The sequence below is a fragment of the Pyrgilauda ruficollis genome, unplaced genomic scaffold (genome assembly GCF_017590135.1).
Source record: "Pyrgilauda ruficollis isolate IOZ18807 unplaced genomic scaffold, ASM1759013v1 scaffold27, whole genome shotgun sequence".
NCBI classification, from domain to species: domain Eukaryota; kingdom Metazoa; phylum Chordata; class Aves; order Passeriformes; family Passeridae; genus Pyrgilauda; species Pyrgilauda ruficollis.
The window spans coordinates 4,442,782-4,465,683 of NW_024524044.1; the positions used below are offsets into that span (position 1 = coordinate 4,442,782).

At 40.4% G+C, this 22,902-nt stretch overlaps 1 protein-coding gene across 1 annotated transcript in view; it reads left to right on the top strand.

The window, feature by feature from the left end:
* Nucleotides 1-22,902, top strand: part of CFTR (CF transmembrane conductance regulator) — an 87,569-nt gene that overhangs the window by 59,278 nt on the left and 5,389 nt on the right. Inside the window, exons 20-24 of the mRNA XM_041471591.1 lie at nucleotides 669-896; nucleotides 2,949-3,049; nucleotides 11,797-12,039; nucleotides 14,870-15,025; nucleotides 22,367-22,456. Coding sequence (XP_041327525.1) covers nucleotides 669-896; nucleotides 2,949-3,049; nucleotides 11,797-12,039; nucleotides 14,870-15,025; nucleotides 22,367-22,456 — 818 coding nt within the window. The remainder of the gene's footprint in view (nucleotides 1-668; nucleotides 897-2,948; nucleotides 3,050-11,796; nucleotides 12,040-14,869; nucleotides 15,026-22,366; nucleotides 22,457-22,902) is intronic.

Sequence of the window (22,902 nt, forward strand, 5' to 3'; positions counted from 1 at the left end):
TGAAGACCTCATTTGGAAGTGTGAATTTGCAGACCATGCATTGTTGCCTGGCTTTGCAGCACACTGGCAGATCTTGAGCAAATCAGTCCTGAATTTTAAACAGTGGTGATCCTCTTCCCTTTTACTTAAGTGTAATTCTGGAGTTCCTCAGACCTAAATTTAAATTTCTTTGATGTTCACAGGGATCCATCACTGGCTCACCACTTTTTATGTAATGCAAGATCTGCTTAAAATTACCATGTCACTGCAGTTGAATCTGGAGCATTAAAGTACTCTGCCAATGCTAAGAAAGCTTCATATAATGGAGTTATCAATATTGCAGGAATTAATTTTGACTGGGGAGGAGCAGCCTTTCTCTTGTGGCATCCTACCAGGATGCCAGGAGCTTCCCCTAGTACATATGAGACAAATAGTTATGTGCTAACTATGAAGAATTATTGTGATCCCTTCCTGTCAATACACTGAATGCAATTTCAACCCATTCTTGCAAGGACTGCTGTTGTATATCCATCGTTAGGATTACTTCAGTCGTGTAGTTTGCACCATATGTAAATTACACGCTGGCAGTAGCTACACTGCTGTGAGGTGGAGCATGGCGGGGTGTTTGCATTATATCAAAGGCATTTCCTCATGCATGGTTATGTTGTTCTAATTTAAACACTTTGCAGCTCGGAGTCCAATTTTCACTCATCTTGTTACAAGCTTGAAAGGGCTGTGGACACTGCGAGCTTTTGGGCGGCAGCCGTATTTTGAGACCTTATTTCACAAAGCTCTGAACCTACACACGGCAAACTGGTTCCTCTACCTGTCAACACTGCGCTGGTTCCAGATGAGGATAGAAATTATTTTTGTTGTCTTTTTTGTTGCTGTGGCATTTATCTCTATCATAACTACAGGTATGGTAACTTTACCCGAAAACTGAAGTGGAAGTCTACTGCTTCTTTTTAATGGCTCAGTTTTAGAAAATTCTGAAAAAAGCTGTTGTGGAATTTAGCATACATTGCAGTCATTGATTTAAGTATGTCATAGTAGCAAACACAATTTAATTAAAGTAGAAGTACCACCATTATTGCCTGCAGTCTGATATTGTAGAGGACTCTTTAAAGGGATTAATCTGAAAATAATAACTGAAGGGACAAAACTTTCATTTTGTTGATAGCAATTGCTGTAAAATTATCTCATGAGTCTGAAACCACATTACTGTTCCAACACGCTTGGGTGTTGATCACACCTGTAGAGCTCAAAGATTTTTAGTAAACAGAAGTTAATGTTTCTCTCACTTGCAAATGGCTAAGACATGAAAAGCTTTAATAATCTTTTAAAGCCCACACCATTAGGAGAAACTGTCATCCAGTTCTTTAATTCCCAACCCACTGACCCATTTTCCTATGTGAAGTTTTGCAAATTCTATTCAAAATCCCCTGAAAAATGGCTCATCACTCCTAGTAAACACAGTATATGAAAGAGAATCACACTATACCTTATTTATATTTGAAGTGGGGCCCAAGACTTGCCAGGTGTAATCAGCCTCAAACAAGCAAAAATTAGGAATATGATGTCCCAAAAATGTTAATAATTCATTTATGTGGAAAAGTTCAGCTAGCGATAACTTCAAATACAGTTTGTTTTACTCACTATGCTTTTGTTATGTTTGGATATGGTTCTACCTCTCCAAGTTTTACCCTGAACTTTGTGTGCAGGATCTGTATGAAGTTTCAGTACTATGGCTGCTGAGGAACAAGAGTCTGAAGATTTTATGGAGGAGGTTTTTAAATCTAACAATATTCAAATTTCTTTCAGCCATGCTTCAGTTGAAAAGGACTAATATAAGAGCTTGTAATTTATCAAATATTGTACAGTTTATGAAATGCTATCCTCTATTTCTTGTGGAAGGAGCTCTAGCTCTCCTTACAAAAAGAGACACCATACAAATACTTCTGTATGAAAACAGGCACTTAGAGTTCTTTTGTTACTAAGGAGACTTCTAGTTCCCCTACCATGGGGAAAAAAATGTTCCCTGTTGTCCTTCTCATTTCTCACTCTGTGTCCTTAGTAGTTTGGGATTTTTAGGAAAATAATTTCTTGTGTTAGCTGTCCTGTATGTTTTACTTGAGAAAAGGAGTTAAAAAACTTTTAAAAAATATTAATATTTGTCATCTTGCCACTATTATAACCTGTACTTTTATAAATAATAAGCCCTTGGAGCAACACTAAATTTTTTTTTTTAATATATCAGCTTTCATGAGGAATATTTTGCTTTTATTGCTTACTTTTATATTTACTTATGTAACGAGACATCTATAAGAAAAACAGGAGGAGGTTTATTGAAGAAAACTATATAAGGAATGGAGAAATCATAGAAAGGCATTTGGCTTAAATTTTCAATTCCATTTAATATGTAGTGAGGTTAAAAATCAACAGTGTGGTAGATTAAATGCTTGTATTGTATTGTATGAAGTCAAAAAGGGAAATCCCATGCTTGTAACAGCCAACAATTAAAGCTAAAAATTTTACATCTTCATCTTTGTGAAACACTAAGGAGAATGTCCTCTATTTGTCAAACAAGTGAAAATGTAAGCCATTTTTGAATTTTAGAGTTGTTAGCTGTGTGTGGTGTTTTAGTTAGATAAGAGTAATTTCACAGATTCATGTGTGTTGAAAAAAGGAAAGTCAAATCAAGATTGCAGAGACCTGATTCTGTTTGCAGTTTAAGTACCAAGATTCTTCTACCAAGCAAGATTGGGGTTTCTTACGAATTCAGCAGCAAAGCCAGGTGTTAAACTATGATTTAGCTCTTAGTCCCTTTTATGATTAACAAATCCATGTTTTCTCCATGAAGTAAAAGAGGCAAGAGTAGGAATATGCATCTTAAGATACACATGCTAATTTTCTGGTTTTGAATGGCTTTTTATTTGCACAGAAATTGAATTATGTTTTTCTCTCCACAGGTGAAGGACCAGGTACAGCTGGAATTATTCTTACTTTAGCTATGAACATCATGGGAACCTTGCAGTGGGCAGTAAACTCAAGCATAGATGTTGATAGTTTGGTAAGCAAAAAATGCACAGTGCTGTGCTTTCTTTTGGGGAATTGCCTTATTTTGTTGATTATGGCTCTACAGTGAATTATCTTCAGAGTTGAATATTATGCAGATGCGTCAGAAAAGTTTCTCTCATACCTTTAATAGCACACTTCTGGCTTTGGGATGGCACAAACTGAATTTTTCCATGATCAGAAGTTTTTCTGGCCTGGAATAGGCAACAGCAAATACTTGCACTTGAGGATTCAGATTGCAGATGTAGCAGTGATAGGAGAAAACCTCGAAAAGGCTTGGGGTTGTTATATTTCCTGTATTTATATATATAAAATATACCTTCCTTGGTAGGAAGCTTTGCACAACAGATCACAATGAATGCTTTTGAGATCCTTTCCCTTATCATCAATAGTGATTTAAAAATCTGTCCTTGACTTCCCTGGCAGTCTTTTTCTGGTTTTATGTAAAATGCTTTCTGACATAAGACTTTGCAGTCATGCATAATTTTCATAGGTAGGACTGGCTTTAAAACAGAGCATTTAATGAGGTTAGCTTCTCAGCACCTCTTGAGATATGTCAAGCAGACAGGAAACTCATAAAATAATATGTTTGTTCTTACACTTTTCATCATACATTAGCTCAAATGAATGAAAATTTTAGTTTTTATTTTAAAATTTTATAGTTACTGATCTCTTTCCACTTCATTCATTCTAGGATTTATTTTAGACAGAATTTGTGTAACAAAATACTGTAGTCTTATAAACCAAAAAATACTTCTGAGAAAAAAGATCTCCCACATCCTGTCTTACCCATTCTGAACCCTAAATCAGCTTCTTGAGCCCAACCATTTCAGCACTGGAAAACAAAATTTTACAGCAGATTTCAGAGTCCCTTAAATCCTGATTAATTGAAATTAATTGTCATATTAAAAATATATAATTGGGACAGACGGTGACAGTGAAGCAATATTCACAAGTTTAACATTATTTTTTTAAAAAAATAAATTATTCAACTAGATTCACCCTGAGGGAAATCATTAAGAGCCTCAGAACAAGGAATTAACCACTTACAGCATCTAAGCTCTTGTTTGCACATGTGACTGCTGATAGTTGAGGAAGCTGATGGCCATTCAGCAGTGTTTCCCATCAACCACATGTTTTATGCTCACGCCTTCTTTGCTTTGTTATGAATAGCCTGTCTGGAAGGGCAAGCACTTTGTGAAAGGGCTTCGTTTCTGTAACTGCAAGACCTGCTGAATAGTAGTTACATGACTAAAAATGAAATAAAATGTGATGTTGGTAAATCACAGAATTTTTAGGGTTGGCAGGGACCTCTGGAGATCCTCTTGTCCAACTCTCCTGACAAGGCAGGGTCACCTAGAGCAGGTGACACAGGAACTCCCCACAGGTGAGGTTTGAATGTCTCAAGGGAGGGAGACTCCACGACCTCCCTGGGCAGCCTGTTCCTGTGCTCTGTCATCCTCAAAGTGAAAAAGTTCTTCCTTACGTTGAGGTGAAGCATTTTGTGGTTTAGTTTATAGCCACTGCTCGTCATTCTGTCACTGGGCACCACTGAGAAGAGCCTGACACGATCCAGCTGACAGCGCCTTCGAGATATTTATATGCATTCATGTGATCCCCTCTCAGTGGTCTCTAGACTAAACAGGCCCAGCTGCTGCAGTGTCTCCTCATAAAAGAAATGCTCCAGACCCCAAATAACCTTTGTGGCCCTCACTGGACCCTCTGCAGTAGCTCTTTGTCTCTCTTGTGCTGAGGAGCCCAGCAGGAGCCCAGAACTGAGCACAGCGCTCCAGATGTCGCCTCGCTAGGGCCGAGCAGAGGGGGCCGGAACACCTGCTGGCCACACTCCTCCCGATGCAGCCCAGGTTACCACTGGCCCTTCTGGCCTCAAGGGCACACTTGAGGTCAACTTGGCATCTGCCAAGACTCCCAGGTCCCTTCTCTGTACAAATTCTCTCCAGTAGGTCAGCCCCCCCAAAACCACAACAGCAACAAATATGTTAATTCACTTCGCTCTCATTTGTAGACTCAATCCCCTGTAAGGCAGAATGTGATAACTTTAAATATAAAAATCTGTATCAAAATAATGTATGCATATTACATGGCTTAATGCAAACTGAAGGTGTTTCACAAGAGCAACAGGAAGTCCTGCCGTAGGATTCAGAGGGTGCTGCACACAATAGTGCTCCAGACCCCAAATAACCTTTGTGGCCCTCACTGGACCCTCTGCAGTAGCTCTTTGTCTCTCTTGTGCTGAGGAGCCCAGAACTGAGCACAGCGCTCCAGATGTCGCCTCGCTAGGGCCGAGCAGAGGGGGCCGGAACACCTGCTGGCCACACTCCTCCCGATGCAGCCCAGGTTACCACTGGCCCTTCTGGCCTCAAGGGCACACTTGAGGTCAACTTGGCATCTGCCAAGACTCCCAGGTCCCTTCTCTGTACAAATTCTCTCCAGTAGGTCAGCCCCCCCAAAACCACAACAGCAACAAATATGTTAATTAACTTCGCTCTCATTTGTAGACGCCATCCCCTGTAAGGCAGAATGTGATAACTTTAAATATAAAAATCTGTATCAAAATAATGTATGCATATTACATGGCTTAATGCAAACTGAAGGTGTTTCACAAGAGCAACAGGAATCGTCCTGCCGTAGGATTCAGAGGGTGCTGCACACAATAGTGCTTCAATAAAGGTGAACTTCCCCTTTTTAAAAGTACAGTAGTGTTAAAATGTCACCTATTAGCAGCAATAAGAAAGTAACTCTCTTTCCCTTGGAAAGGGAGTCTCAAGTTGCTCTAGACATTTCTGAATACTTTGCTCTGAATTAAGACAAAGGACTGCGCTGGAGCGCTGGTTATGTTATGTGTTACACTGAATTACTGACAGCCTTCTAAAGTCCATCCGGTTATAGAGTGGATCCTCTGGATAACTGCTCCCCCTCATGACATGAATTTTCAGGTATTCCAGAGGAGACACTAATAGATATTGCTGGCAGGATGGTTTTCTTGACATTCAAAAGCTGTTCCTGTGCACAAGTAGACAAAAATAGCTTAATGGTGTCAAGATAATAAAACTGCTTCACTGGGTGATACAGATGTAATATTTCCTACTCTGTAGTCTCTGCATTTAGCACCTCCCTCATCAAAGTATTTTACAATTATTTGGCCAAAGATGTTTTGCAGAGGGTTGCCTGACTTAGTAGACTATTTAGTTATACTCTATTTGTCTCTCTAGAGGTAGTTTGAAGCTCCCCACAGGACCAGAGTGACTAGAACTGACACATCTCCAGATGTCTCCAGTTACAGATACGCACACACCGCTCTAGTTGACACCACTCTTGCCCTTCCTTAAGCAGCTATGATATCTGTGTTTACAAGCCTGCAGACAAGCATGTCTGAGTGAATAGCACATTTGTACATTTGTAGGTAGCAGTCTTTGGTTGTCGTATAACCTGGAGTTTTCTGCTAGTGGTTGAAAGCCACATCCAAAGGAATAGCTGGCCAAACAGATGGGTAGGTGGCAAATTTGGCTTTATTCCACACAATCTCCATCTTGAGCTTTCCATGACACTGGCACACAGATTGAAGAAATCTGAGTTCCTAGGTTGGTTTTTATTTCTACATACACAGATACTGTATTTGAAGCAATTTTTGTTCTACGCATTTGGCTTCAAATTAAGAATCCCTATTGTCTCTTAATAGCCCATAATGGTTTAATGGTTTTGGCATTTCATTTTCTACAGCCAGCCCTGATACTTTGTCTGCTCTGCCTTTATTTAAAAACAAACAACCCCCTATACCCCCCTTCCTCCCCTCCAAACATATGTGGTCACTCTGACAGCTATCCATTACTTCATGTAATGCTACAAATTAGGCTAGATTTATTGTTTCCCTTTGATCATTTCTGCTAATATCCCTTTAGTTGGTTTTCAGTCTTTTTCTTCCTATCCTTCTAGGCAGTCTTGTGGTGTTTTGCACTTTTTTTCCTTCATAAGGAAACAGAAAATAATTTTTTTTTTTTTTTCGGTAAGTGCTGCTTTCATAGATAAGCATTAGCTAGTCCCAGTGGGCTATTTCAATGCTTTCTAACCTCTTTTTTCACTGATGTATATCCTGCAGCAGCAGTGCTTCAGCTGTGAAGGAGAGTTCCTTTTATCAGGGAAACAGAAAATGCCATGCTTTTACTGTTGCCAAGATTACTTATATAAGGAGATACAAAAAGAATCTCCCAAGGAGATATTAAAACCCAACGTGCTAAACGTCACAGTGCCTCACCCTGTACATCAGGGATGCTGAAGAATTAAAGTAATACAGAGTAAAGAAAATGATCAAATTTAAAAGCACAGCTGTGAAAAAGAATGGTGTTTTTACAGATTATTTTTGACTTTTTTTTTTTTTTAATCTAGGACATGATCTTAATATGGTTTTTACTGCTGTTGGTAGGAAATCTGAGAACACTTAAACACAAGTTTGACTGTAAAATCTGCATCAGAATGGCAGTCCTCAAAGTGAGGTGTTGGTCTTCTGGAAAGAAACATAATGAAGAAAAGTCTTTAGAACCTTCTCTTTTCTGCCTGCCTGCACAGCAGTGTGAAAAAGAGAAGAAAAAAAAAATCAGTAAAAGTTTTAAATGAGCTAGGTATTTCATTTTTGCAGTTCAGAAGAGAAGCATACATCCTATAAATGCATCCAATATGTAATAGCAGATGATGTGGAACCTTAGCAAAACCATACGTTCTGCCTACAGAGCCAGCTTTGGCAGTGACCTCATGCACAAGATTTTTTACAATATGAACCATTGGAGCAATCTCTCACAGATCCCCCAGCTGCACAGTGCACTTTCCAAGCAGTGCGTTTCTGAGGAGGTCATGTCTGGCAACACAGCCATTGAATACCGTGTGTGTCTGGTCTGAAGAGGGTGACTGCTCTCTTTTCAGTAGAAGATAGCCCAGAGCCTGATTAAATTAATTCTCTTAGCTTACTTGTGGAAGAATTACTTCTTCCACCTTCTCGAAATATGAATTATATAATTATGTAATGAATTCTTCTTCAAAGTTAAGAAGAGTTTAAGTTAAGATATTAATGAGGAAATAAATAAAAGAATTTGCAGTGCTATTAAAATCTCAGCAAAATACAATCAGGCAAGGCTAAAAATAGTGTACTATGCTATAGACTTAGTGATGTAAATAGTAAATATACCCCTTTATTCAAAAGTACTAGTCAAAGAACACAAAGATAGCTGGCAGAGTTCTGATGGAAATAATGGATAAGAAACTTGCTGTCACCTGTCCTATACCCGTCATTATGAATGACAGAACATTTCTACCTCTGAAAGGAAGAATGGATATTTTTGTCAAATGTTCCTGACATGCTACATTCTGCCCAGATTTAAATCATAGTTCAAGCTATAGAACAAGGAATTTAGAATTGATTTAAAATTATTAAACTGTCTAAAATACATAACTAATAAGTCTGTCAGGGGAGCTAGGACATTGGGATGAAATTTTCTTTTGTAGAGAAAGGCTTTTCACCCAGCTGGCTTCACAGCAGACATTGGACAGTGTGTAGTGGTATGGCCCCTTGGGCAGTTGTGGGGTATCTCTGCCATACAAACATTCACAGCTCTTGATGAAAACAAGAAAGATCTGCATTTCTAAAATGACTATATTTCTATAAAGTGAAGATTTATGAAAACAAAGGTACCACAAACACCAATTAAAATAACTGCATGGTTCTCATTGTGGAACTTAGTATTGACAGTCAGGCAGGGAGAAAATTGTCAACCTGATCCAAGGTCTTCCTGTCTGTATCACCAAAGAGAGCTGGCATGTATACATGAACATGATGATGACCATGCTTTTCCATCTTGCACAGTGGTTGACATGGAAATAAGAATTGATAGGCTTGTGTGTTAGCATGCTTTTTAGAACTTCTGTCACAATTGTTTTTCAAGATGCTGAGATATAAGCTATGATCCCAGTATTCCTTTGCATTTGCTTCCACATAGAAAATCTGCCTAACAGCATTTCAATTGGGACTGAAGAGCAAAAAGGAATTGTATCTAATATATCAACTAAAAGCACTTTTCAGAAAGAATATAAAAGCAGTAAAACAAAGATGTACAAAGGGTTTTCCATGATACCACTAAACAGAAATCTATTTCTGACAATACAGATTAGAGAACAAATGTTGTTTACTGGAACAAGCTTTTGTAAAACAAGGAATCTAATTAATTCATTAGTTGGAATGGGGCACTTAGGTACCTGAATGAAAAGGGGAGTCACGTCTTCTTCAAGTAAGGAGCTGAAACTTTTTTCCTGAACAGGAGAAAAATAGGACACTTTGAAGACTCTTGGTCTGCCAGCATGAACAATATTCTCTGATAGTATGTTAGGAATTACAGCCTCTACAGAATGGACTTTAATGTTAACCCAAACAAGCTGTGTGTTGGAGATCAAGGAGCAGATAAATAACAGAAACTTGACAAAATCAGAGTTAGGCTTGCAAATGGCTCAAAAGCTGGATAAATACTTGATCTTAATTTTCACTAAAAAGGCAGTGCTTAATCTGTGGACATAAAAGTTGAACAGAAGGTAGAAATGGGGTTTATAACATCTGAGGTAGAAATTACATGCAAACCAGCTAGAATCCTGGTCTCCCTAAACTGTACAGCTTGTGGAGGGACACATACCTGTGAGTCAGTCTATCTAAAATCAGAATCTTCAGCTAGGGGTGATTTGGTTCTGCAGCTGGACATTTCACTTAAACTTGTGCAAACAGACTGGAGCAATGCCATCCATACCAGGTAGAGCAGACCTCACATCCAAGTGTTGAGGAAGAACTGGCCGGGAAGCTGAAAATCTTATAATGGCCACTTCAAATAAACAAACAAGCAGGCAGTGGTGGTGGCATGCGATAAAATAACAACCGTCAATTTTTTGTTGAGAAGGAGAAATGAGAAGTCATTGATACCACCATCAGTTTGTTAGTGTGACAGCAACAGTCTTTAGAAACTATTTTTAAGAATTAATTAAAAATGTGATGCTTACAGATTAGAATTACTTAGGTTTGCTGACATTAGGACTGCATCACACTACCCTCATAATTGTGAGGGATGATATATTTTCCGGACGCAAGTAATGTAATAGATCTCATTTGCCTTCAGGAAAGCATTGGTTGTGGCTCTGTTTCAGGAATTATATAAATGAAGGATATCAGGATTATTACAAGAACTGTAAACTAGTTAATGAGTTGGCCAGAAAGGAAAGGACATTAAGCTGTAAGTATTAACCTGTAGGGAGGCTACTCAACAAAGATTAGATTGCTGACTAAGCTCATTTTAATCTTTTTTAAATGCTCTCAACAAAGTAAAAGAGTGTTGAAGAAATCCATCAATGACACAAAGCTGAAAGGCAGTGTTGGTATAAAGGATCCTGGGAGTTTAAATGTATTAGATAACCTCAAATGGCAGATATTAAATAGATTCCAGTAACAAAAGCACAAAGGCTTGGATTTATGGACAGCTAAGAATATCCTCAGTTGTAAGCGAGGATCTTGGTTAGAAATGGATAAATTGGAGGAAAGCTTGGCTGACCACTCCCCACTCAAAGGCTGACTGTAAGATGTGCCTGCAAAGAAAATAGTGTATGATCCTAGCATGGGTTAATGCAGATATTCCTAGTATAGATAGGGAAGTAACAAAATATTTGTATAATGTCCTGGTAAAACATCATCCAAAATTCTGTGCGCATTCTGGTCAGACAGAAAAGCCGGATTTGAACTGGGGAGTTTGGAGAACATATATTATGAAAGAGGCTTAAACCTGGATTTTCTTTAGTCCTGGAGAACAAAGGGTGATAGGACCTAAGGTGTCCCTCCATAAATGAATGGGGAAAGCAGCTAGCAAAAGGAGCTCTTTATATTTTAAAATTAAGAAGGTTATAACAGCAAACTTGTCCATAAAGTAAAAAATATGTTTTCTGACCACCTGATCAGTGAAGTTGTAGTGAAGGAGATTAATTATTCATTGACCCTTGACCCATTTAATAAAAAGATCAGGAGGATCCTTTCTAGTCCCATGTTCCTTTGAAAATGCACCAAGACTGCTACTAGCAACTTTGATCTAAAGTTCACAAACTACAAGGTTATATTATTTCACCTGATATTATAATTACTGATAAAAAATTCATTATCATGGAACTTCCTACAATTTTTTAAAAAATATAATTACTCATAAGTACTCAAATGTTAGTGTTTAATGATTGTTCCTTTTTTACTTAATGCTACTGCTCTGCATTTTTCAAGTCCCATGCAGTCTACTGATCTTTGGAGATCAGTCATTATTCAAAGAACTTCAGGTTTTGGGCAACCCCATACCTTCCTGTGGTAAGTGAACCATGCTGTTTTTGTGATTATACTTTGTTTTCCTAGATACAAGTCACCACTTTTCAAAACACAATTTTTAAAATAGAAAGAGCCACAATGTCCATTTAAAAAGAAAGCAAGAGGAATCACATGTTGGACCAAAGTCAGTAGCAGAAGTGCAATGGAATCTAGAGCTCTAGAGGAGAAGCAGCCTACCTTTGAAAAATATACAACAATAAAGTTTTGGGTTACTCATGACAGTAGCTAACAGAAAAAAAGATTCACTGTTCTGGCTAGGAATTTGTAACAATTTCATTTCATTTGTTTTGATGAAGTTTAGTATGAATTACAATTAGAACACCGTTTGTTTTGATTTGCAGATGCGGTCTGTTGGACGAATATTTAAATTCATTGACATGCCAACAGAAGAGACAAAAAGCATTAAGCCACAGAAGAATAATCAGTTTTCAGATGCCCTTGTAATTGAAAACAGGCATGTGAAGGAAGAGAAGAACTGGCCATCTGGGGGCCAAATGACTGTGAAAGACCTTACAGCCAAATACGGCGAAGGTGGAGCTGCTGTACTAGAAAACATTTCCTTTTCAATAAGTTCAGGGCAGAGGGTAAGACACTGTTTTATTGTGTTTTTTTTCTGACTTCTATTAAGCTTAAATATAAAATTGCCATAAACCTATTCAATGACTAAAAAAGATTTTGAATCCTGCAAGGTTTTCTAAATGAAATTGTTGCAAAACAAAATATCTTTTAAACTAACTGAAGAACAGAAATTACTTAGGATAAAATACACGTGCAACACTTTCCCAAGCTGTACTCCTGTGCATGAAATTCTGCTGCAGTGGAGAGGGAAGCTGGCTGGTGAATGCAGGTGCTGGGGACAGCCTGACCCGGCGGGGCAGGGCACAAAGGAACACGGGTTGCCGTGCCAAGGGAAACGCACCGCTGGCTCCGGCGGCCGGAGGGTGCAGGTGCCGTCTCACCCGTCCCATGAGGGCTCTGCACCACCCTAAGTTATTGCACTGCAGACCGTAAACAGCTCTATTCTTTACAGGATTGACAAACCTCTCTAACCTTCACATGTGTTTGGGGCTGCGTTTAGGAAGGGGCTTTAGCTTCAGGACAGCATTTAGGTAGAAGTTTAACACTTTGCTTCAAGCAAAGGCTAAAGGCCCATCCTTGGTGGAATGGGAAGAAGGGCTTGTGATTTCCTGAGCTGAAGGCACACACAGGAAGAGGAGATTTTAACTGTCCCAAGTAAATGAGAAAACAGGGTCAGTGACAGCTCCCTGGCCTGGACATAGGCACATATTCACTCCTAATTTGGATAGCACCAGTCTCTGCCAGGTTTGGTAGGTTTGTCTTGGTTTACATGAACTAATGTTTCATCTACTAAGTTTGAGGACATCAAAATTTTGAACCCAGAGTTATGACTTCCTCTAGCACAATCCTGAAGGCACTCTGCCTTTGAAAGAGGGATACCTGTGATTCCTGGAACATCAAGATGCAGGTACTGCTGCAGCCTGGTAGATTTACTTCCTGGAAGATCCCTTGAAGCAGTGGAGTAAGGAAAAGGAAAGACACTTTTGTACTGTACAGAGAGGGTGGAGAGCAGTAAAAACAAAAATCCTTTTCTCAAGGGCTGTGGTTCAAGTTTGGTGATCAACCCTCAGATGTTCCTTAAACTGGAAAGAATTTGCCTCTACTGCTTAGGTAGTACACCAAGAAGGAACAGGAGTTCTCCTCTGCTGAGGGATGGAATGGGATGGAATAATCATCTAGTCCCACTACCTCACCACTTAATAGCTGTCCAGAAGTTAAAATGTGTTATCAAGAGCCTTTAAGACTTACAGGCTTGGGGCATCAATCACCTCTCTAGGAAGCCTGTTCCAGTGTTTAAACACCATCTTAGTAAAGAAATGCTTCCTAATGTCCAGCAGCTTCAAACCACTTCCACATGTTCTCTCACTGGATCCCAGGGATAAGAGATCGGTTGTCCCTCAGCCTCTTCTCCAAAGCAGACAAGCCCATGTTCCTGTCCACTCATCACAGGACGTTCCTTCCAGCCCTTTCACCAGCTTTGTTGCCCTCCACTGGATGCATTCACTCACCTTCACATCCTTCGTAAGCTGTGGAGCCCAGAACTGCACACAGCACTTCCAGTGAGGCTGCTCCAAAGCTGAATAGAGTGGGACAGTCACCCCTTTTGCCCAGCTGGTGCTGATGCTGTGTTTGATCACCCAGGATGGGGTTTGCCCTCTTGGCTGCCCGGGCACACACAGCTGACTCACGCTGATCCTGCTGGCAGCCAGCCCCCTCAGATCCCTGTCTGCAGGGCTGCTCTGCAGCCATTCCCCTCCCAGTTTATACTTGTGCCTGGCAGTGCTCCATCCCAGGTGCAGAATCTGACATTTGGATTGTTAAATTGCAATTAAGTACTGCCCAGTGTTCCAAACTATTTAGATTTCTCTGCAAGGCCTTGTGTCCTCAAGAGAGTCAACAGCATTTCCCAGTTTGGTATCTTCAGCAGCTTTGCTAATGGTGCATTTGACTCCTGCATCCAGATCATTGCTGAATATGTGGAAGAGAGCTGTCCCTAGGATTGAGCCCTGAGGAGCACTGCTAATGACAGTCACCAGCCAGACGCAGCCCTGTTCACTACAAGCCTTCAGCCATTCTTCAGTATGGTCACACTACAAAAGCAGCCCACACTCAGACATTGTTAGCTGTGTAAACCCAGATGTTGGAAAAAAAGCAGCATCTTGGAGTTTGTTGGTGGTTACTGTAGATATTTGCTTGTTCTTGGCATAGGTCAGTTCCCCTACAAGGGAAACACAACTTTAAACAAACCCCAAAACCTATATTATTATGTTTCTCCACACCTTAGGGATAAGGAAAATCAGCATCAGCTGGGAAGGCTGAGGAATTGCATAGATGCTTATAGGTGTCCAATGGGATGATTGCTGTAACCACTGCCTCTGCCCCAAGCTACCCCACTAATCAGAGTTAGGCCCTTTATTTTCAATCAGATGAGAATGAAGTAGCTTATTATGGTAATCCAAATGCACTCTCTACTTAGTTTTTGATTTCTGGATGTGATTTTGTTGATGAGGGCTTCATGGCAAAGTGAAGGGAAAAGGCACAAAGAGCTGGGCTGATCAGTGCAAGATAATAAACAAGAAAATTTGTGACCTTCAGCTTAAGGTAGGCTATCAGATCTTTTATCCAGTTAATTCTAACAAAACAAAGAAGAGTCTGCCCAGTGTTTGATTCCACCCTTGCTGTAGGCTTTTATCATTCCCACATAAATGACATTTGCTATCCCATTGAGATCCATCTGGACTGCTCTCCACTTCTGAGACCTCTAAGGTTTTTGCCTTAGTCTATGATTAATATGTGAAAAGTATTAAATGTTTGCTTGTATGATGTGCATTGCAGGTGGGCCTTTTAGGAAGAACAGGCTCAGGAAAAAGCACTTTACTTTTTGCATTTTTAAGACTGCTAAATACGGAAGGGGATATCCAGATTGATGGAGTCTCCTGGAACACGGTCAGTGTGCAGCAATGGAGAAAAGCATTTGGAGTGATTCCTCAGGTAATGAGATTATTGAATATTTTTGTGCCTTTATTTTCATTGGTTCTGTAGCTGTATGCACATAGTTGTTTTTAAGATGTTCCTTATTGTATGCTGAGAAACAAAAACCCCACAGATTTTGTGAAAAGGGGAGTGGCATGGATGGGTGGAAGGATGCAATGATTCACAGCAAACTGCATTTTTAGGGTTTTTCTGCTGCTCCCACAAGAACTCTTCTAGAAATGGGAAGGTACAGCATGCTCAAACAGAAGTGTTCCCAGCCTGCTTATCCCTGCCTCTCTGAGACAGTTTGCATTTTGATCCAGGATAAGATACTTTGCCACCTGAAGAAAAAAAATACAATCAGTGCTCTCAGCTACTGTTTTCTGGAGCTCTATATCACATATGGTTAACATGTGGATACTGCACATTGTGTGTTTTCCCTGGCAGACTGGTAGCAAACATGTAAACCTAGTGCTCCTGAGTCTCTTGCCAATGTTCCTGCCACTGGACAGCGTCTCACATCAGTTACAGCTGTGGATTATCTGTCTGAAAAATGAACATTATTGTCTGCATACAGTAACACTAAAATGTGATTGCTCACTGTAAGGGTACAAACAAAAACTGATGGAATGAACAGCAGAATTTTAACTCTTTTATACTTTTGAGGTCTATCCTTACCAACAACACTGATACATGAGTAACATATTGGCCATCTCTTCTTTGACAGTTATACATCACCAGATAGTTCAGTTTCCAAACATGCACAATCTCCTCCATAACAGTATTCATTCCTTTGGAAGTCCTGTGACTGTGGCAGACTAATTCAAGTAACACTTGATGGCAATCTTACCAATGAGTTGCTTGTCGTGTCAGGCGGCAGTGGGAGACCGACTGCAGATCAGCCTACCACACTGAGGGGCCATGCAGCCTGTCCTGCCTTTATCCATCTATCCTTGAGGATGGCTACTAGCCCCAGAGACTGAAAAATATGCTTTGATCCTCAATCACCTTGGATGATCTCCTCCTTGACACACCCACAAAGGAATAAGCTGATCAAGGTGGCCACGCAACCCCTTTTAACTGTTGGCTGTCAAACCCTAACTGTGCAATTCCCTCCATCCTGTCCCCACAGTAAAGCTGTTTCCATCTTGTTGCTGTAAAGATTTCATTTGTTCCCTGATAATTTCCCATCTGAGGAAGGTGGTTATTGTCTTAGAAAGCTGGTGGTTTTATGTGTAGTATGAAGCAGTTGTTGCAGTGACTACATGAGGCACTTTAAAATAGTTGGAGAGACTCTGGGACAGACAGACAGTTTAACATAAAAATTGCCTAAGTTTTACATCTTGGGTCACTGTTAAAAGACACTGGAATATTCATGCTGGAAGAAAAATGGCCTTGATTTTGCAAACACAAGGAGGACTCAGAATTCAATTTTTCTATGAGATGATCCGTTTTGATAGCTTCTCTTTCAAATATGTTATTCCATAGCAGCCCAAGTGCCATTTATTTAGAGTAGGCATACAAAGCAGGCACAACTCTCTTTTCTTTGTGCATTTCATGCTCTGAAATTTTCTAGAGGCAGAAATTTTTTAGCACTTTGACCTTGTCAGAACAGACCCTTTCTTCTCTGCCACATTACACCCTTAACAGACCAAGCCTAGCAGAGCGGTGTTGAGTCCACGGCTTGCATTCATTTCTTACCTGAGCGCTGCCAGTCACACACTGCCTGCTGAGCTGAGGCTTGCTTGGCAAGCTGCCATTTGATACCTGACCTCTTGTCACCACTTCTGTCTTCTCTTCAACATTTTCATATCTATCTATTCCTTTAAACTTTTATTTCTTTATAAATAGGAAGGACTGCTGGTTCAGTTCTGCAGAGTGATTGTTGCTTGCGAGTATGAAAAAATGTCCCCCATTCAGATCAAGGCAGCTGTGCAGCGAATTGCATGTGCAGCTGCTTGCATATAGTTTGGAGGACATGTGTGTTATACAGCAGTCTTCTGAAGCATGGCTGTATAGCATGAAGGATGCTTTTACCAGAAAGGTATGTCTGCACTGGAAAATTTTCCTATGCAGCCAAGTATAAATTTCTGTATTGGAAGGGGCTGCCTTATCTCTTCCGCAGTCATCTTTTTGTCTAAGCCTTTTGCCCTTTGGGATGTGGTTGCCCACCAGAATTTCTGTGTTACATCTTCAGCTGTCCTTGGGAATGCATGGACTGAGAAGAAATCTGAGTGCTTGGTAACAAGTAGCTTCATTGTCCCAGTGAAAATATGAGGGATAATTCTCATAGCACTCATCATCTGAGCACTCACTAAAGAGTCACTAACGGTATGGAAAATATCATTCTGCAGCCATCAGCAAAAGGCAAGAGACATTTATTACATGAGCATATAACTTGCCCTTCTGCTAGTGAGGTGCATTGTTAGTTCATTGTTAAAATTACACATTTAGTTCACATTTGGAAGTCCCTGATACATGGATCAATGCCAAATAATCTCAGCCCTCCATTCTCTGTAAGGTCATGAGAGTTGCCAGCCTGTTTGCATGCTTCAGCTCACAGCACTTGTCCCAAAGCCTTGGCAAAGAACTGCACATTATGCCTCAAAAGTTCCCACATTCAGAACAAAATGAAGTTTTCAGCAGCACTTTCCCAGCAGGAAAGAGAAATTGCATATGCCACCCTGCCTTTCCCAGCAGAACAAAGGGAGCCTTTTGTTCTTTGCCATTCACCTAAAGCTTCAGAATTAAAAAAAAAAGTTGCCTTTCCTTTCCTGGGAGCAACACTCTCCTACAGCAACACCTGGATATTCACTGTCTCCAGGAGAGGCTTCGCCAACAAAAGGAGAATGGAGCTCTATCTGATGCATGCTTCCTCCTGAAAATTTTCCAACACTCTCCTTCTCTTTTTTAACCCTAAGTTTCCCAATTTAGTAGAAAATAAATGCTTTTCCACTTCAGTGGGAACCTCACTGAAGCACAGCCACATAGCACACACACAGAGTCCCAAGACTCTGCAGTCTGCTCCATGCAGGCTGTGCTGGAATGACTGCAGGTGGTCAGGGATCACACTGAGCAGAAGCAAAGGTAAACCCCTTGTTTCTTTCAGTGTCTCAAATCTGGCTGTCATGCCTTGTAGAGGTGTGAAGGGTTAAATCATATAAAATATATTTCCTGAAGCACCCACAAGGAAGTTCCTTGCTGTAGCTTCTCACAGCCTGCCCAACACTGCTCCTACAGGCTGCTGTCATTCTCCCAAAAACAACTGCTCCACTGACACCAGGCTGTACTTTTGCACCCATTATCTCTTCTTCCTGGACAGGCCTTTCTGACAATTCTTCTGCACGTATTTGCCCGCCACATTTCCAGAGTGAGGATTTCCAGCTGCATTTGGTTTCAACACAGTAAGGCTTTCTTACATGGGTTCTCATGCAGATTGCATCCTGAAGTATTTAATGGAGTCAGATTGAGGACATGCCTTCAGAAATTTGTTTTGGAATGGAGAACAGGAGACCTGCAGTTGATTTCCAGTTAAAACAAGTGATGAGACACCTGAAACCCATGAGGTGCTGCTAGCTCCGAGGAAGGGGATGACTTCTGATGTTTTATTTAGTGTTATTCCATGCATCCTAGTGGTTCTCACACTGTTTTCTACATGCAAATACTCCATATAGACTTAAAATCAAGCTTAACATGGAGAACAAGTTTTCTAGAGTTTGCAGGACAGCCAGCCAAAAAAAAAAAAAATTGTTTTGCTCCTTTATTTTACTGAAGAAGTGAAATTTTGCAACTTTTAGCTTTGTAGTTCCAGTTCTTCAGCAGTTATCACATTCTGTTCATTGTATATGTCTGTCTCTGTCTGTCTGTCTGTCTCCAGCTCTATTTCTCATTTTCTCATACCCTTCAGGCCTGCTTACTTTTGGAGGTCATGGCTGCTTTTGGTGTGCCAGCACACTCCAGCCTGGTGCAGCTGCTGAGCAGGGCCACTTCCCAAGTGCTCCCACAGAGGGTCCTGCAGGGCACTGGGATGAGTCAGCACCACCATAGCAGGGAGTGTCTGCTGCATCAGACCCGTGCACAGAGCAACTGGGGACCTTAATTAACAAGCCCGCATGCTCATGCTCATTTTGGGCACTGTATAGTTTGTTTTCTACATCATGGGTTCAGTGTTGCCAGGGGCACAGCACTTATATTTACCAGTAAGCTCTATGGGAGGCAGATGTTTTGGCATCTTCAAGGGAGAATGTTACAGAACTGGTCCCAGAAACCTTTCAGGTTTTTATTGTTTCTGTGCTCTTATTCTTATGTCAATGTCAAGTCCCTAAAGGACACTTATGAAAACAAATCCTCTAACTTTGCATCTAGTGCTAAAGCATTCACACAGTAACTTGATTTTACTTCATGTTGATATTGCTGCTATAACACAGGCAAAGCAGAGGAGGCTACAAGGCGGTCATGCTGTTGTTACTCCTGACTTCTCCACGCATGGAGCTGCTGCCTGGCTCCAGCTGATGTTACATTTGTCCTCCAGCCCTGGGGCATGTGGGAAGAAGGTCCATGGGTCTTGCTGAGGACCTGCACACAGGTTGCAGCATCAGCAATTCACAGCCAGGATACGCTTACTCCTTAGCAGCCTCTTGTCAGCTGATCCTTAACTCTTCTGTAAGCATTTCCTTAGGTACTCTGGGGTCTTGATTCTCCACATAACACATAAATTGCTTAGGAATCTTATTGCCACAGACACCAATACACAGAGGCTGTAGCCACTAATGGGGATTAATGCCCTTCAGAAGTGTTGATTTGCAATATTTGGGGTGCTCAGAACATAAACACGACCATATTTATGTTTCCAAATGTTTTGCTTGTGGGTGGATGTCAGGTCTAAGAAACTGTTTGTTGTATAATCACACCCACTGTTATCCTGTGGGAATTTGAACAAGTGACCAAGAAGGAAATGATTCCAGATTGCTGCCCGTCTACCCAGCCATCCATTCACTTTTCCAAAGCTCTCCTTATTTCTTCTTTCATATGTATGAACAATGTAAGTCCTTCATATTCACTTTTGGGTGTTTTTGTTTCATTTAGACTTCAAGTTTTTAAGAATGTGGAGAGATTTGTTTCTGCTTCTCTTCAAGCAGACTCTTAACTGCCCAGGTGACTCATATGGTATTTACTTAAGTGAACCCTATATGGTTTCTAATGAGCTAGGAGGAAGGAGGTGTTGAAATGGAGAGAGAAGTACCAGAATTTAGGACAATGAAATGTTTACTTTGTGGGGATGAAAAACCAACCCTGCTTTTGGGAATAGCTTGCTTTTAGTGCCTTGCTTCTTAAAAGCACAGTTATTAGAAATCGCAGCAGCTTCAGAGGAATATTGTACCCCTTATTGCTCTGCCTGGTGCACTTCAGCAGGAATGTTATTCAGCCCTATCTTCTTCAGAACTGGTTTGTTCAGTCAACTATTCTTTAGCACTGAGAAATGAAAACATGCATTCCATTAGTTAAATGTATGGGGCTCGCAGTGTGAGCAAACCCACGTCTGACACTGTTTCCACAGCATTGCTGTTTCCACCACACCCACTCCTTGGAAGAACCTAATCCTGCTGCAAATATGTCACCCCACTCACGCCACCTGACCAGTGCAGGGCATGGGAAAAGGACTGTGCTGTACTTCACCTGAACTTTCACTGTTTTTAACAATAACAATTATAAGGGAAAGAGTCTACTCTTTCCCTGTTGTCTCTACAAAAATTACTTCAGTGATTAATTTTTAGCTGAGTGTGGTTCTGCAGCTCTGTCAGTCTGTTGTTTGCCATGTGTTGAAGGTATCATTGCACTTAAATCCACCCCACTGAGTGCACAGCACCACAGCACAGCTGCTTCTCTCCTCTGGTTTCTCAAATTAGTTATCTCCTTCTCTTTTACACCAAATACGTTGGCAATGGCGTGCATCTATTAATATAGCAAATTAATTAATGTAATGTAATTTATTTTCCTCTGCAATGTTTACACTTTTAATTAATCATAATTAAATGATTAATGTAAATGTGTGTATAAATCACTTTGAATTCTGATGAAAGAATACCAAGTTCCCAGGTTGGGTCAGATGGAAATTGTGGTAGACAGGCCAAACTCTGGGAGAGCACTTGCTCAGTGTATTCTCTCTGTTATTTTCTGCTGGTGCAGCTAGTCCTTCACTGCTTTTGGTAGTGTTTGACTACCAAGACTCCAGGAACTTGTGTCGCTGTGAATCACTGGCATTTCAACATATTTTCTCTAAATAAATACTTGGTTTAGAAAGACGGGAAAAAACAATTGTCTCAGTTTTTTCCCCTTGGTATTTGTTGTGTACGTACACAGAAAGAGCAAGCAAATGGTAATATTTCATTTCTCAACAAGACACTTAAATTCTTTGAGACCAAGTTCTCCCCACTACAAGAAGTGGGTGTACCTTACAGCATAGAAAAAAACAGTTTCTTAAATGTTGTACAGCCTCAGTGTCCCTTGAAGAATCTAATTTCTCTCAGAATCCGCCCCATGTAAAGAGAGATTCAACAAATATTTAATTTTGTCTGAGTCACTGCTTCTTGAGCTACAAAACGTGTATCTAAGGTGTGATGGCCGAAACCTGCTTGCCTGAACTGATGGGGAAAGCAGAATGGAGCAGTAAACTTCACTTGGAGAAGGTTCTGAGCGCCAGGAAATGTGCATCCTCCCCAGCTCCTGCAGCGGGAGCCGGCACAGCCCACGGGGTCCAGTGGGAACGCTCACGGAGCGGGCTGTGACAGTGGGACAGGGAAAGGACATCTTTAGAGGCGGCACTGGGACACGGTGAAATGCCAGGGAACAGAATGATGTTGAGATGTTTGGCTACAATTTATTAGAAAAATAAATTAATTGATGAAAAACAACTTTGGACGATGTCCCTTTATGTTGACAAATAGTTTTTCCTCTCTAAGCAAAATTGTGGAAACATGCACTTTAGGTTGATAATTTTCTTTTGGTATGTTTGAATATGTTTCACATAGTCAAGAATCAAAAATAGTTTAAAAACGTTTATTTCAAAATGAAAAAACAGGAAATGTTTTATTCTGAAAACTGCTGAAATCTGGGGTTTGCTGGTTTTCAGAAAAGTTTGGCTATGATTTTATTAAAACAATTGCCAAAATCTTAATATATAAACATTTTCAAAATCACTTTTTTTGGAAAAGTATTTTAAAAAAATAGTAACTTGCAGTTAGATCTATCTGGTAATTGCAGAAGCTTATTCTTTTGTATGTATGCTTGATAATTTCTAATGCTTTATACAATGTTTCAGGTTATCTATCTACCTGTGTCTGTATGTCTTTTTTCTTGCAGAAAGTGTTCATATTTTCTGGGAGTTTTCGGATGAATTTGGATCCTTATGGGCAGTGGAATGATGAAGAAATATGGAAAGTTGCAGAGGAGGTAAAGCTGTTCGGTGTTATTTGTCTCCCTCTGGTGATGTGGTTACAGCAGGGTGCAGTGTAGGTCTAACGATTGTCATATTTTACATTTATGTAGAATCTTGGGAAACAAGTGCAGGGGAAAGGTCATGCTGTGCTGCAAACCATATCTATTATGTTTTATATAAATAGTCAGTTCAATTCTCAGGCCAATGGGAAGCCAGCTGAGAGGATCTCTCTCTGACAAGGCATTCAGGCTTTTGTTCTACTTGTGTCATGGAGCTTCCTGTGCCATGGAAAATAAGAGTCATGGAATGTTAGAATTCCAAACCTGAAGGTTGTCTTCTAATATTTTGTTGAGGTTTCAACAACATTTTCTTTTCTAATTCCCAAGCTTAGGGTCCAGATTCTGTTTCCATGTTGCACTGGTGCCACACGTTGCAGTTGTCAGGTGCCACCTCTTGGCTC